We start from the raw sequence: 11038 nt of genomic DNA, 5'->3' as shown, positions 1-11038 counted from the left end.
CTGTCTTCTGTGTGGAAGATTACTAATGACACATTTATTACCGTATGTAGACGAGTTTACTTATCCTGTATTTTAAATGACCTTGAATAAACAGATTGCCTAGAAAAATGACTAAACTAATTTTTACTGATAACTATGATTGCTGTATAGTTTAAAAGTTAATTGAAATATTCAACTTGTGGTTTTTGTATTCACGTATTAAAAGATTCAAGCTTTTCTTCGGCTCGTGGTTAACTGCATAAAATATTTAAAGACCAACGCTGTCGACATCCTTACGTCATTTTCAGTGGTGAGGGACCAAGCTTTATACCAAGGACATCAGCGGCGTTAAGTTATGGCGAGGTGGGGCTGCCCAAGGCGCCGGACATAAGGGAGCACCGCAGCCGACCCTTTATATCCGCCTCTTGCGCTTGCCCCCCCGCAATGCCCCCTAAGATGCGATATACTTGGAAGATTTCCCCCGATAAAAACGAGGGTGCCGTAAAAATGTTCCCCTTGGTGCTGGAAATGCTAAAACCAGCCTTGATCTGAGACGTCTTAACTCTGGTGTGCAAGGACTTAACTTCGCACGAGTTCCTGCGCAGAACACAATTTTAGGTGTAGCGGGGCGTCGAGGGATGCGATGGGAAGGCTATGCGCAGCGCGCCCTATGTCCTTGAGCCGCTAAGACATTTGAAAAGAATATTACTATTTTTAGAGGATCTAAATTCTTCATTGGGTTGCATTAATATTGTTGTGGACGGTCCTGCTGTTTATATTTTGTTCATTAAATAACAAATCATAGTTTAGTATATTAGAGGATGTTGTTAATGCACATTGAATATACGTCATTTAAACAGGATATATTTACGTAATAAAACATGCAAACAGGAAAAATGTTCAAAAATATTAATCCCTAACTATAGTGACGTTAACAAAATTACAAATGAGTAATAGTTGACTACATTTGGCTAATTTTTCAATAACTTTAATTTGGTCAGTTACAATTGTTTAAAGCAAGTTCTATAAGTAAATAGCTGTCGCCCAAGACTCCGTCTGCGTGAATTAAAAAAAGCGTAGTAGCCTATGTGTTCTTCCAGACTATATAGTACATCTATGTCAAATTTCATTAAAATCTGTTAAGCCATTCTGGAGATACCTTTAAACAAACATTCATCCATCTAAAAATTTCTATTTATAATATTAGTGTAATAAATATTTATCCCTCTTTTTAAATCTTAGCGAGCTAAAAGATTTCTTAAATAAAGGCAAAGCAATTACTTTTTGAAATAACATAAAGATTGTAATCATTATTGCAAAAATAATAGGCTTTGATTTAATGTTTGATCAGATATTAGAGGATAAGGTCATATGTAATTGTTTTTAAATACAGGTCAAATACAAGGTTAAAAACATATCTTGTTATGTAAAAATTTAGAAGCTATAAACACTCAATTGTTTATGATTCAAAGTAAACAGATAATTAATAAAACTAAAAAGAAATAGCAAATTAAATACATCATTTCAAATATTTTGGTGGCTCAAGGTTATCCATGCTCTATGAAGTAGCCTCTACACCGCTCCACTTTACATTATGTTCTGTGCAGTTTGTGTGATGTTACGAGCCACCAAGATATTTGAAAACATCTATAACAAACTGCTATACTAGGCAGTGAAGTTATGTGTTTGTTAAATTAACATAAATAAAATTAGTAGTTACAGGCTTTTATGTCAATAGGAAAAAACTGATGATGTCCTTACCACCATGTCAATAAATTCCTGTTAACTTCTATATATATATCGATTAAATCCAATCCTATTAACAATTAACTACTGGACTATTGAGTTTGTCTTACATTGGAATTCTTCAGTTTGTGATCACTATATGCTATCTTGCTACTATTATAAATGCAGATATTTAGATGTACAGTTCGCTAGATGTTTGTTAGAACATATCTCTAGAACGGCTCAACAAATGTCCCTACCAGTTAGCATAGACTTAGAACATAGTCTGGAAGAACATTTGGGCTACTAATTTATTTTTTTATTCATTGGAGTCATAGGTAATAGTTAGTAATTTATAATTTCATTTATCTGCACTATAAAAGTAGGTGAATAGCTTTAATACAGTGAAGGGAAGTGATTATCAAATTATTGTCAAGGTTACATGAAAACATACCCAAATAAACTTTATGTTAGGATTTTTATAAAATGTTCCGACAGCTACATTTTATAAAATAATTATCGCAAATCAGAGACTGAAATTGTTATATGATTTTACACAAGTGGAGTCACAGTGGGATTCCCGATATATTAATAAAAGTCTGTAGCAAGGAACAATATTTTTTAGACACATTATGAGCATATCCGAAGGGGAGTGCAAAATAAGTAGCAATACAAATATCCTAATATTTTAAGCTTTTATCTGAAGTGACTTTTTTCATATGCAGTTTTTTACATTCTGGCAATTTGTTTTAGTTAAACTAATTTAATATACAAAAGAAGGAAAATAACTATGGAAATTAATCTAAACTTGATAATAAAAACAGCAAAGGTAAACTACAGTTTCCTTAACTTAATCTACAATAAAAAATATCTACACATTTAGAAATGTTATTAATATTAAGAATATTACTATCTGTGTTGTAAGGATTCAAATCGAAATATAATTCTATAAAAGAAATCTTATAAGATTTCTTTTGCGCCAATCTCTTTATTATCGATCAGTACAAGGCGTGACAATGTTAAACGGTCGATAATCCTCTTGTTTCAAATATAGAATACAATCTAACCGCGCAATATTTTAATTGAAAACTGTGTGGGTAATCACATTAATGTCGCTTAATCATCTCGTTAAAAAGATACATTTTACTGTATGCACTTACGTCTTCGAATATAGATCCAACGTTGGCAGTAACAAGCAGTAACGGCACTTTATCCGAGCCCATTTTTTTAAATTTCAACATGATCCTGGAGGCGTTACTAAGTTAAAAACAATTTGGAATATCGAACTGTCCCGACATTGTTATACGGCGTTGAAGCGGATTTCGCGCGCGAACACTCTGCCTTCAACCGCCGCTGGTAACATTATAGTTGTTTCGATTGTTATTTTATCCCCGCGTACAATTCTTTCTGTAATGAAACTGCAAAAATCACCCGAATGGCCCTCCTCGCCCTTTCAACTTTCCGAGGTTTCTGTTTCTGACATTTGTAAATGAATGGGTTTCGTTTTGTTTTACAATACCGCGAACAGTTCTATAAAAACAGTACTTTCGCCGTTATCTCCCCTAGTTTTAGCTTAATTTAAAAACCTTAAGGATTTATTTACGTTTTTCAAATTATTGTTACATAAATAGGTGATTTAATTTAATTTATAAGAAAATTATTAATATTCCAAACAGTTGAAGAACGATGTTAAAACATAAAAATGTGTAACGGAACGTAATTTTCGATACCAAAACACTTCCATCGAATGCATGTTGACCAATGACGTCGGTTCTCGGTTTACGTCACGCCCCGTTTTCAGGGACGCACTTGCGTATATTTTTAACGTAAATCGTAAATAAAAAGGGTGTTCACTCAGGAAGCAAATATTCATGATGTAAATTACTGTCATTATATTTTAATACTTTTAGCTTACGTAGCTGGTGTATTGCGTACTTAGATAGCAATAACTATCTAACAATAGTAACCTGTCTTATTAATCGTAGTTACAATTAGTTATGCTTTGGTAGAATTAATGATTGACGTAATATGTAAATTTCTATAGCTATAGTAGCTTTTGTAATTTTTTTTTATAAAAATGTTTAATTTCAAATTCCTCTCTGTGAAGTGTGCCAGTTCTGCACATGTGCGATACGTTTTCAGTTCAGTGTCCAACCTTTTGTGAAAGGATAGAATGGAAATCGATAGTAATGTTTTCCTTTGAGTGATTCAGTTCATTTTCATGTGCTTATTCATTTAATACAGTGACTAGTTAATTATAATGGTAATGATGAGCTATTTAGGTCTTGTTTCCACTGCGAACAATGTTTGTGTAATAATAAATTTATTTTTCAACATAACCCAAACTACTTAAACGATTTGTTGAATGCTGCTTTAGATTTGCACTTGTAAAACGATGTTTTGTTTTTTTTAGGCAATTATAACGAAAATGCGCGTCCTATTAACTCTGACATTGCTGACAGCTGTTGTATATTCACAAAACATTAATAATGCCGTCGAAACGGAAATGTTTGCCGTTCCTATCACACCGAATTTATTTAACTGGACTTATCAGGGTAAGTTCTTGGCACGTAATATTTCTTTTCGATAACATTACGATGAACTTTCGTTTCCAAGCGTATTTATACCATAAATGCTGCAAGTAAAAAGTATAGGTAGTTAAATATCGCTTGATAGAATATGCAGCTCTATGTTTTAACTAAACAATAATTAAAATGAAAAAGTAACTATTGATAATATTATATGTTTTTAATATCTGGAACATATTTAATTTAAAATTAATGAAATAAATAATTTAAAAAATGTTAAACAGTCGTCAACCTCCTACTAATCATGTACAACAACATAAGATGGTACGTTATATGCGATTTATTCCAATTTATGTCTTATTTTCTTAAGTTTTTATAAATTTTATAAGAAAGACATAATGTGCTCTAAGTCTTGTGATATAATTTTAAGAATAGTCAAGAATTATGTGATTATCTCCTAAGAAAATCTCGTTTATTATGTCGTTGATAATTATATGGTCATTTCTCAGTAAGAAATATTTTGTAAGATTGATTTCTCACTGATAAATAGTTTACAAATTAATATGTGCCGTCGGAATTGAACCATGTCTTAGCGTAAGTTGCACATATTTGAATCTTGTATAATCTAGCCCAATTATTCATATTTTAGAATTCGAGGAGCAATATCGTTTTCACGCATCACTAAAGGGCAAGCCGGAGCTACCATCATGGCTGCGGTACGTGTACAGCAGCCGACATCACTCCGGTTTTATATTCGGTACGCCGCCGAGAGGAACGGAATCCTCGATAACTGTAAGTATTTATATAACTGGTTAAAGATGATCGAATTAAAAAGCAAATATTAAGGCTTATAAGGCTGGACCTCTAGTAGTATAAGGTGATGACGATGATAAAAATTGATTGTCGTCGATATTTTCTGCTTGAATTAAGAACTTTTAACTTCGAATTTGTTAAGTTCATTTTACTCCCACTGCAATGAATGTTTTGCAGCATGGTATCGGACTTTAAGACTGTTAAATTCTTTTTCTGTATAGCCTATGGCTTGTCACCCTTAACTTAGGGTAGACTCCGAGCCCCTCGGTGGGGACGTATAGTGAGCTGATGATGATGATGAATTAATTTTCAATTAATATTTTTCTGTTCATATTTTTTATACGATATAATTATACTCCTAAGTCCGCACCTGGTTTTAGGGTTAAAACCGTTAAGTCCTTGAAAGTATTCACTAATTGATTTCAAAGAGTCCATTTAACATTTACAGTGTAATATGAATCTCAGTGGCTGGAATTATAACAAACGACAATTCAAACCTCCATTGAATCTGATCGCTTGTTAAATTCGTATTTATCATACTGAATAGAACAAGACATATTTATTATACGTGGGAAGTACTTAATTTAAAACTATCATTGTTCATTATGTATGCAATGAGATATTTCTGAACAATAAAAAAAATCACGAATTTATTATGCGTTTTAATGACGCTGACGTAATCATAGTGACGTCAGTGAATGGCTATGGAACTTACGTCAAATATTGTAGAACACCCTTTTTCCACTAGTCGCGTGATTCTGACCGCGCGGTTCACTCTGCGTGCGTTTATTATTTGTTAAACGCCAGTTAACCGTCAATAGCCTAATGGTTAAATGAACGGATTTGCGATCACGTGGTCGAGAGTTCGGATCCCTTCATTCGACTATTGTCGTAAACCATATCCTAGCACAAACCTAGAGCTTAGTTGGAATGGTAGAAAGAAATATTAGTAAATTCACAAAAATCTGCTATTATTTTATTTAAAAAAACTGATATTAATCTAAATAGCAAATAATGCTAAGCTCTAAAGAAGGCAGTAGATATTAAATGATCTGTTTTTCTCAGTTAGAGGTAATCGGTCTCAATCGTCAAGACTACGAGACTCGGCGTGTTCTAGTCGTATTGAATGTTAAGCCGAAAGAAAACATGGCGCGTCACGAAGTCGAACTCAAAATAGATAACTTGAATGTAGAAGACCTACTCGATGATCATAGGTAAACAATTTCTTTTGGTGTTTATTGTATAAGCAACATTTACTTGGCTTTCTATCTATTTGCGAAATCATAATTCATATTAATATTACAAATGCGATTGTTTGGATGATTGTAACAAGATATCTTCAGAACGGCTTAACGAATCTTGATGAAATTTAGCACAGTAATAGAACATAATCTGGAAGAACAGCTTCTAATTTTTTTTATTTCACTATTGTTCACCCGTTGCCATAGTAATTATTGCTAAGTTCACTGCTATCGTATATTCCAGAATGACACGCCTCAAAGACATCCTAAGGATGAAGTTATGGACAGAGAGCAAGGAGGATTTGTATCCGACCTTCCTGTCTTCAGCTATTGATTTAGGAGCTCGGCTCCCACTGAAACCTAGCGACGGGGAGGGGTAAGTTTTTGTATTTTCATATTTTGTTATATTAAATCTTAAACAAGATTAAAGATAAATATATAAATTATTTTTTGCCAGTTTGGTTGTACGTCTCGGTAGTTCAATTCCGTTTTCTTCTGAGCTGAAAAGACTGAGAGAAGAAGTACGTCCTCTATCCCGGCTCCCCAGCTGTCCCCGGGAATATAAACGTACTACAGTGGAAAGGTTATTCCGGGACGCCGGTTTCACTCTAGATTGGTGCAGCTTTGAACTTGTAAGTGTTTTATTTTCAACTACTATTTAATGCTTATTTCCACTTAGCACGAGACTCCATTGCGAATGGAGAAACGCGCCGCTCGCGCTTTGCTAGCGGCTCAGTGGAAATAGGTTCTTATTTATGCAATTTACTAACTTGTGTCATTTGATTTGTGTTCTTTGCCTTCATAGTACAGTTTTACTAGCAAATTAAATTAATATTTACTTTTAAAATATTGCATTTATCATACTTCATACTTTTAGACGTTATTAGTTAGAATCCTTTGGCGCGAATGGCGCGCTTTCGTTACAATGTCAACTGTCAGAATGATTAGTGAGGGGACATAAAAGTTGACATTTAAGTAAGGCTAGTGTTGTGACAGTACACCGGCACAGTGTCGGGTTTTCTTGCTAACAATACTAATATTATAAAAGCAAAAGTTTGTATGGATAGATAGATGTTTGTTACTTCGTTTCTCGAATACGGCTTAACGAATCTTGATGAAATATGACCCAGATGGAATAAGACATAGGCTACTTCCCTTTTTGTTAATCAATAAACAACTTCGTTTCCAGTACAACACAATATACAAGCCACGTTCAACCATACACCTAGAATACCTAACAGAGTTACCTAACACAAGTCGCATATCGAGTACACGTGTACTGGATAGACAACAATGGTCTGCGCCGGAGCGACGTGCATTGCCACAGCGTAGTGTCGCACGTCAGCTGGTCGCGGCTGTCGCACCGCCGCTGTTATTACTCTGTGTCGCTATTGCTGCTCTTACTGCGGTCCTATGCTTCAGATATGCAGCTATGTAAGTAATAATTATTTATAATTATTCTTGGAAGACCGTCGGTGGGTCAGGGGTAAAGCACTTGACTTGCAATCTGCAGGTCCTGGGTTCGAATCCCGCCATGTACCAATGTGTTTTTCTATTTCCGATTTACATATACCTATACATTTATCAGACGTTCGTACGGTGAAGGGAAACATCGTGATGCAACCTGCACTGGTTGACTATGGCCTAGTCACGCCTAACTTAAGGTAGGCTCCGAGCCCCTCTGTGGGGTGATAGTGAGCTGATGATGAATGACGTAATTATTATAACTACTAGTATAATAAGATTCAAACGTTATGACTGCTCGTGGTTATATACGACCGCTAATGTGATCAGGTACCAAGTGGTTTGTAGAATGGAAGATGCTCCGTTGCGTTACTGTGGCAATGTCATCATGTGTTTTAGTGAACCAACTGACTATAACTTCCTCTAGAAGGCAAGATATCTAAAGATTAGATAGTTTTCACAATGGTGTAATTAAATGTAACTATGGGTCTACATATATATTTACGTTCCTTACATAACATGGTGTTCTGTGCAACATCTTGTACGATTTCGAGCCATCGTAAAGTTTGAATAGCACTATACACTCTTGCTCTGTGATAGTACTAAATAATTTTTGTAATTATTTCAGGACTGATCCAGAATCTGAATATTTTCTAGAAAATATCTATCATATTTGTATTGATTATAGAAAAAAGAGGTTAGATTGTATAATGAAACTTTATTAAAAAGATTTAATAACCTCAAAATAACTTAATTAATTTAACAATCCAAAAAAATACTGTGTTTTTTTAATTGGTTTAGGAAAAAAATAATATATTCGGCATTGCATAGTTTGGTACTAATTTTTAGTTTTTACATCTTACGCTTTTTTTATATTAATTCTTATTAATATTATAAATGCGAGTGTTTGGATGGTTGGGTGTTTGTTTGAAGGTATGTCCAGAACGGATCACGCTGTAATTTGGCATACAAATAGTCTGGAAGAACACATAGGCTATTACATAGGCTATTTTAAGAATAGCCTATGTGAATAGAATTAAGATTTTTTAATTCCGTGCTTTTTTAATGCTTTCTCATATAAGTTATTTTCTAACCAGCATTTAACAAGAAATTAAAGTACCACAGATAACATTTTTTATTATATTTTAGAGCTCAGAAAACAGGGAGGGTGGAACTTTGCAGATACGGCACTGGCAACACTGACCAGACACAAGTCAATGATAACAACAGTAACAAGAGTTTGGGAGTCAGGTAACATTTTATAAAAAAAACTTAGTAACGAATGTTTTCTTTCAGACTATGTTCTATATGTCTGCCAAATTTCGTCGAATTATGTAGCCGTTCTGGAGATACCTTCCAATGAACATCCATCCAAACATTTGCATTTATAATATAAGTAAGATAAATCAATACAAAATTGTTATACCATAAAGTTCTGATAAATACTCCATTAACCCCTATATTACAAATTTAAATGCGAATGATCGGATGGATGGATGTTTGTGAGAAGGTATCTCCAGAAAGGTTGCATAAAACTCGCTAAAATTTACTACAAGTAATTGGCAGATAGTCTTGAAAGACATATAGGCTACTAATCAAGATTTTTTAAATTTCGCAAGAACTGATCCGCGGGCGATAACTTTTAATTATAAAAGTTATAGGGGCTTAGAAAATTTTTCACAATGGCAACACAATATAGAGATGTCTAATAGAATTTAATTATTTTACATCAATGGACTAAAGTCAATCAAGCATACCTTATAGTAATTTAGAAATAATATGCGATTTAAAAAATTGTTATATTTTTTTCAGTCCCAACAACAGTCTTGTCAGACCGTACAGTCCGAAATCGAGCACCAATTTAGCCGGCAGCTACAACAGACCTCAACCGCCTCCGTACATCGGCTCCACCAACAATTCTCTCCATCATCGCAGATCTGGCAACACCACCACGCCCTCCACTAGCGGACACACGCCTGAACATAACCGTACACTAGCTTTAGAAGAATCCCTAAAACTCCTAAACGAGGCAAACATTACTGGGAACTACGATGGAATACCAAAAGACCCGATAATAGACCTGAACGACGGCACTGAGGATTACGTACTCGTTAAACCGGATTTTATTCAATCGAAACCGGATTTGACCGGTTATAACTCGATCAAACCGGATTTGGATGATATTAATGTACCAGAATTGGCAAAGTACGGGGTGACAGGTATTGGTATGTGACAGAGCCTGTCTACGGACGGCTCAAGGCCTCCGGTTAAGACTTGGTTCTGTTAACACTATCACTGCCATCGACTCGCCTGGCGAGCTTACTTGCGGAATAGTGTCATGGAACGTGTTTAAAAGTGATTTATTACTGAAGTGCTAAAATATATGGGTTTTTTGGTTGATGATTAACGCATGGCTTCTATTTATTTGTATTTCTCGTTGTGAAGTTTTGCAGTATAAACGGTTTAGTAGATTTTGAAGAGTGAGTGAACGAGATGGAAATCATACAGTTATCTCTTTCCTTAAATTATCTATACGATCAATCGTTTTTTTTTTTTAATTTATGCCTTTTGTTAGATGAAATAAGCCTTTACAAGAAATTTTAATCTTAGATTTTCATCTAATAAATAGGCGATTGCTTTCTCTAATATAAATATTATTTTAGGGAATAAAAAGTAGAATTTTAGAGAAGAAATAATTGTTACAAAAAATGGTAGTTAAATAGTTTTAACTTGATTAGAGGAAAATTTATAAAATATAGACATTTCAAACTTGTAATTAACCATGAAGGTTGTTGACAAAAAATTACTTTTTTTTTCTCCAAAATCTATAGATTTTATTTAATATTAAAATGTACAATTAGATAAAATTATTAAATAATCTGTTACTTAAACTGTTCTAGTCAATTTTATCAAAAAAAAATCAATTTAAACGATTTTTAGAAAAAAAAAGTTAGGAATTGTTGTATTTGTTACCTAAGTATTTTCTAGTCTTGTAGAATAGTGTATGTTGTTTTTTTAATAATACTGAATAAACGCATTTATTGTCAAAATAATACTACAATTATCTGTAGTTGATATTTGCACTTTTAAATAAACGTTATAATATTAATATGATTTTTATTTCAAAATCAAATCCAAGCAAATTCTTTTTATGTTTAATGTGAATGTTTGGATGGCTGTATGTTTGGAGGTATCTCTAGAACTCCAGATGGAAAAACACAAAAGCTACTAATTAAGTTTTTTTTATTCCGCGCGAAAGAAGTCGCGAGCGACTGGTGATATAATAAA

At 33.7% G+C, this 11038-nt stretch overlaps 2 protein-coding genes across 8 annotated transcripts in view; one reads left to right on the top strand and one right to left on the bottom strand.

Annotated features, from left to right (window-relative positions):
* 5PtaseI (inositol polyphosphate-5-phosphatase A) overlaps window positions 1-3192 on the bottom strand; it is a 15851-nt gene extending 12659 nt beyond the window's left edge. For both annotated transcript variants that reach the window (XM_013310252.1, XM_013310251.1), the window contains exons 1-2: window positions 2865-3192; window positions 1944-1946 (exon numbers count right to left, since the gene is read on the bottom strand). In XM_013310252.1, coding sequence (XP_013165706.1) covers window positions 1944-1946; window positions 2865-2945 — 84 coding nt within the window. In that variant the 5' untranslated portion in view covers window positions 2946-3192. The remainder of the gene's footprint in view (window positions 1-1943; window positions 1947-2864) is intronic.
* A 286-nt stretch (window positions 3193-3478) lies between these two features.
* On the top strand, window positions 3479-10423 carry Scgalpha (sarcoglycan alpha). 6 transcript variants are annotated; one of them, XM_013309883.1, is made up of 10 exons: window positions 3479-3580; window positions 4118-4259; window positions 4882-5024; window positions 6111-6259; window positions 6531-6662; window positions 6744-6918; window positions 7476-7720; window positions 8379-8447; window positions 8900-9001; window positions 9563-10422. In XM_013309883.1, the coding sequence occupies exons 2-10, from the start codon at window positions 4133-4135 to the stop codon at window positions 9981-9983; spliced, it is 1563 nt and encodes a 520-aa protein (XP_013165337.1). In that variant the 5' UTR covers window positions 3479-3580; window positions 4118-4132; the 3' UTR covers window positions 9984-10422. The 6 variants fall into 6 exon arrangements, with proteins under 6 accessions (XP_013165337.1, XP_013165338.1, XP_013165335.1 ...); XM_013309884.1 differs by lacking the exon at window positions 3479-3580 and adding an exon at window positions 3665-3734; XM_013309881.1 differs by lacking the exon at window positions 3479-3580 and adding an exon at window positions 3789-4009 and having other exon boundaries at window positions 9563-10423.
* Window positions 10424-11038: the final 615 nt, after the last annotated feature.

Source organism: Papilio xuthus, unplaced genomic scaffold, assembly GCF_000836235.2.
Source record: "Papilio xuthus unplaced genomic scaffold, Pxut_1.1 DF827756.1, whole genome shotgun sequence".
Lineage (NCBI taxonomy): Eukaryota > Metazoa > Arthropoda > Insecta > Lepidoptera > Papilionidae > Papilio > Papilio xuthus.
This window is presented reverse-complemented; position numbering and strand designations above follow the sequence as displayed.

What these genes read in the sequence shown, in the direction of transcription:
- Scgalpha (XM_013309880.1), top strand. Translation starts at nt 3,965, where the DNA reads ATGGTAATGATGAGCTATTTAGGTCTTGTTTCCACTGCGAACAATGTT. An exon ending in GAACGGAATCCTCGATAACT is followed by an intron (nt 5,025 to 6,110) that starts GTAAGTATTTAT and finishes TGTTTTTCTCAG; the next exon opens with TTAGAGGTAATCGGTCTCAA. An exon ending in ATTGGTGCAGCTTTGAACTT is followed by an intron (nt 6,919 to 7,475) that starts GTAAGTGTTTTA and finishes CTTCGTTTCCAG; the next exon opens with TACAACACAATATACAAGCC.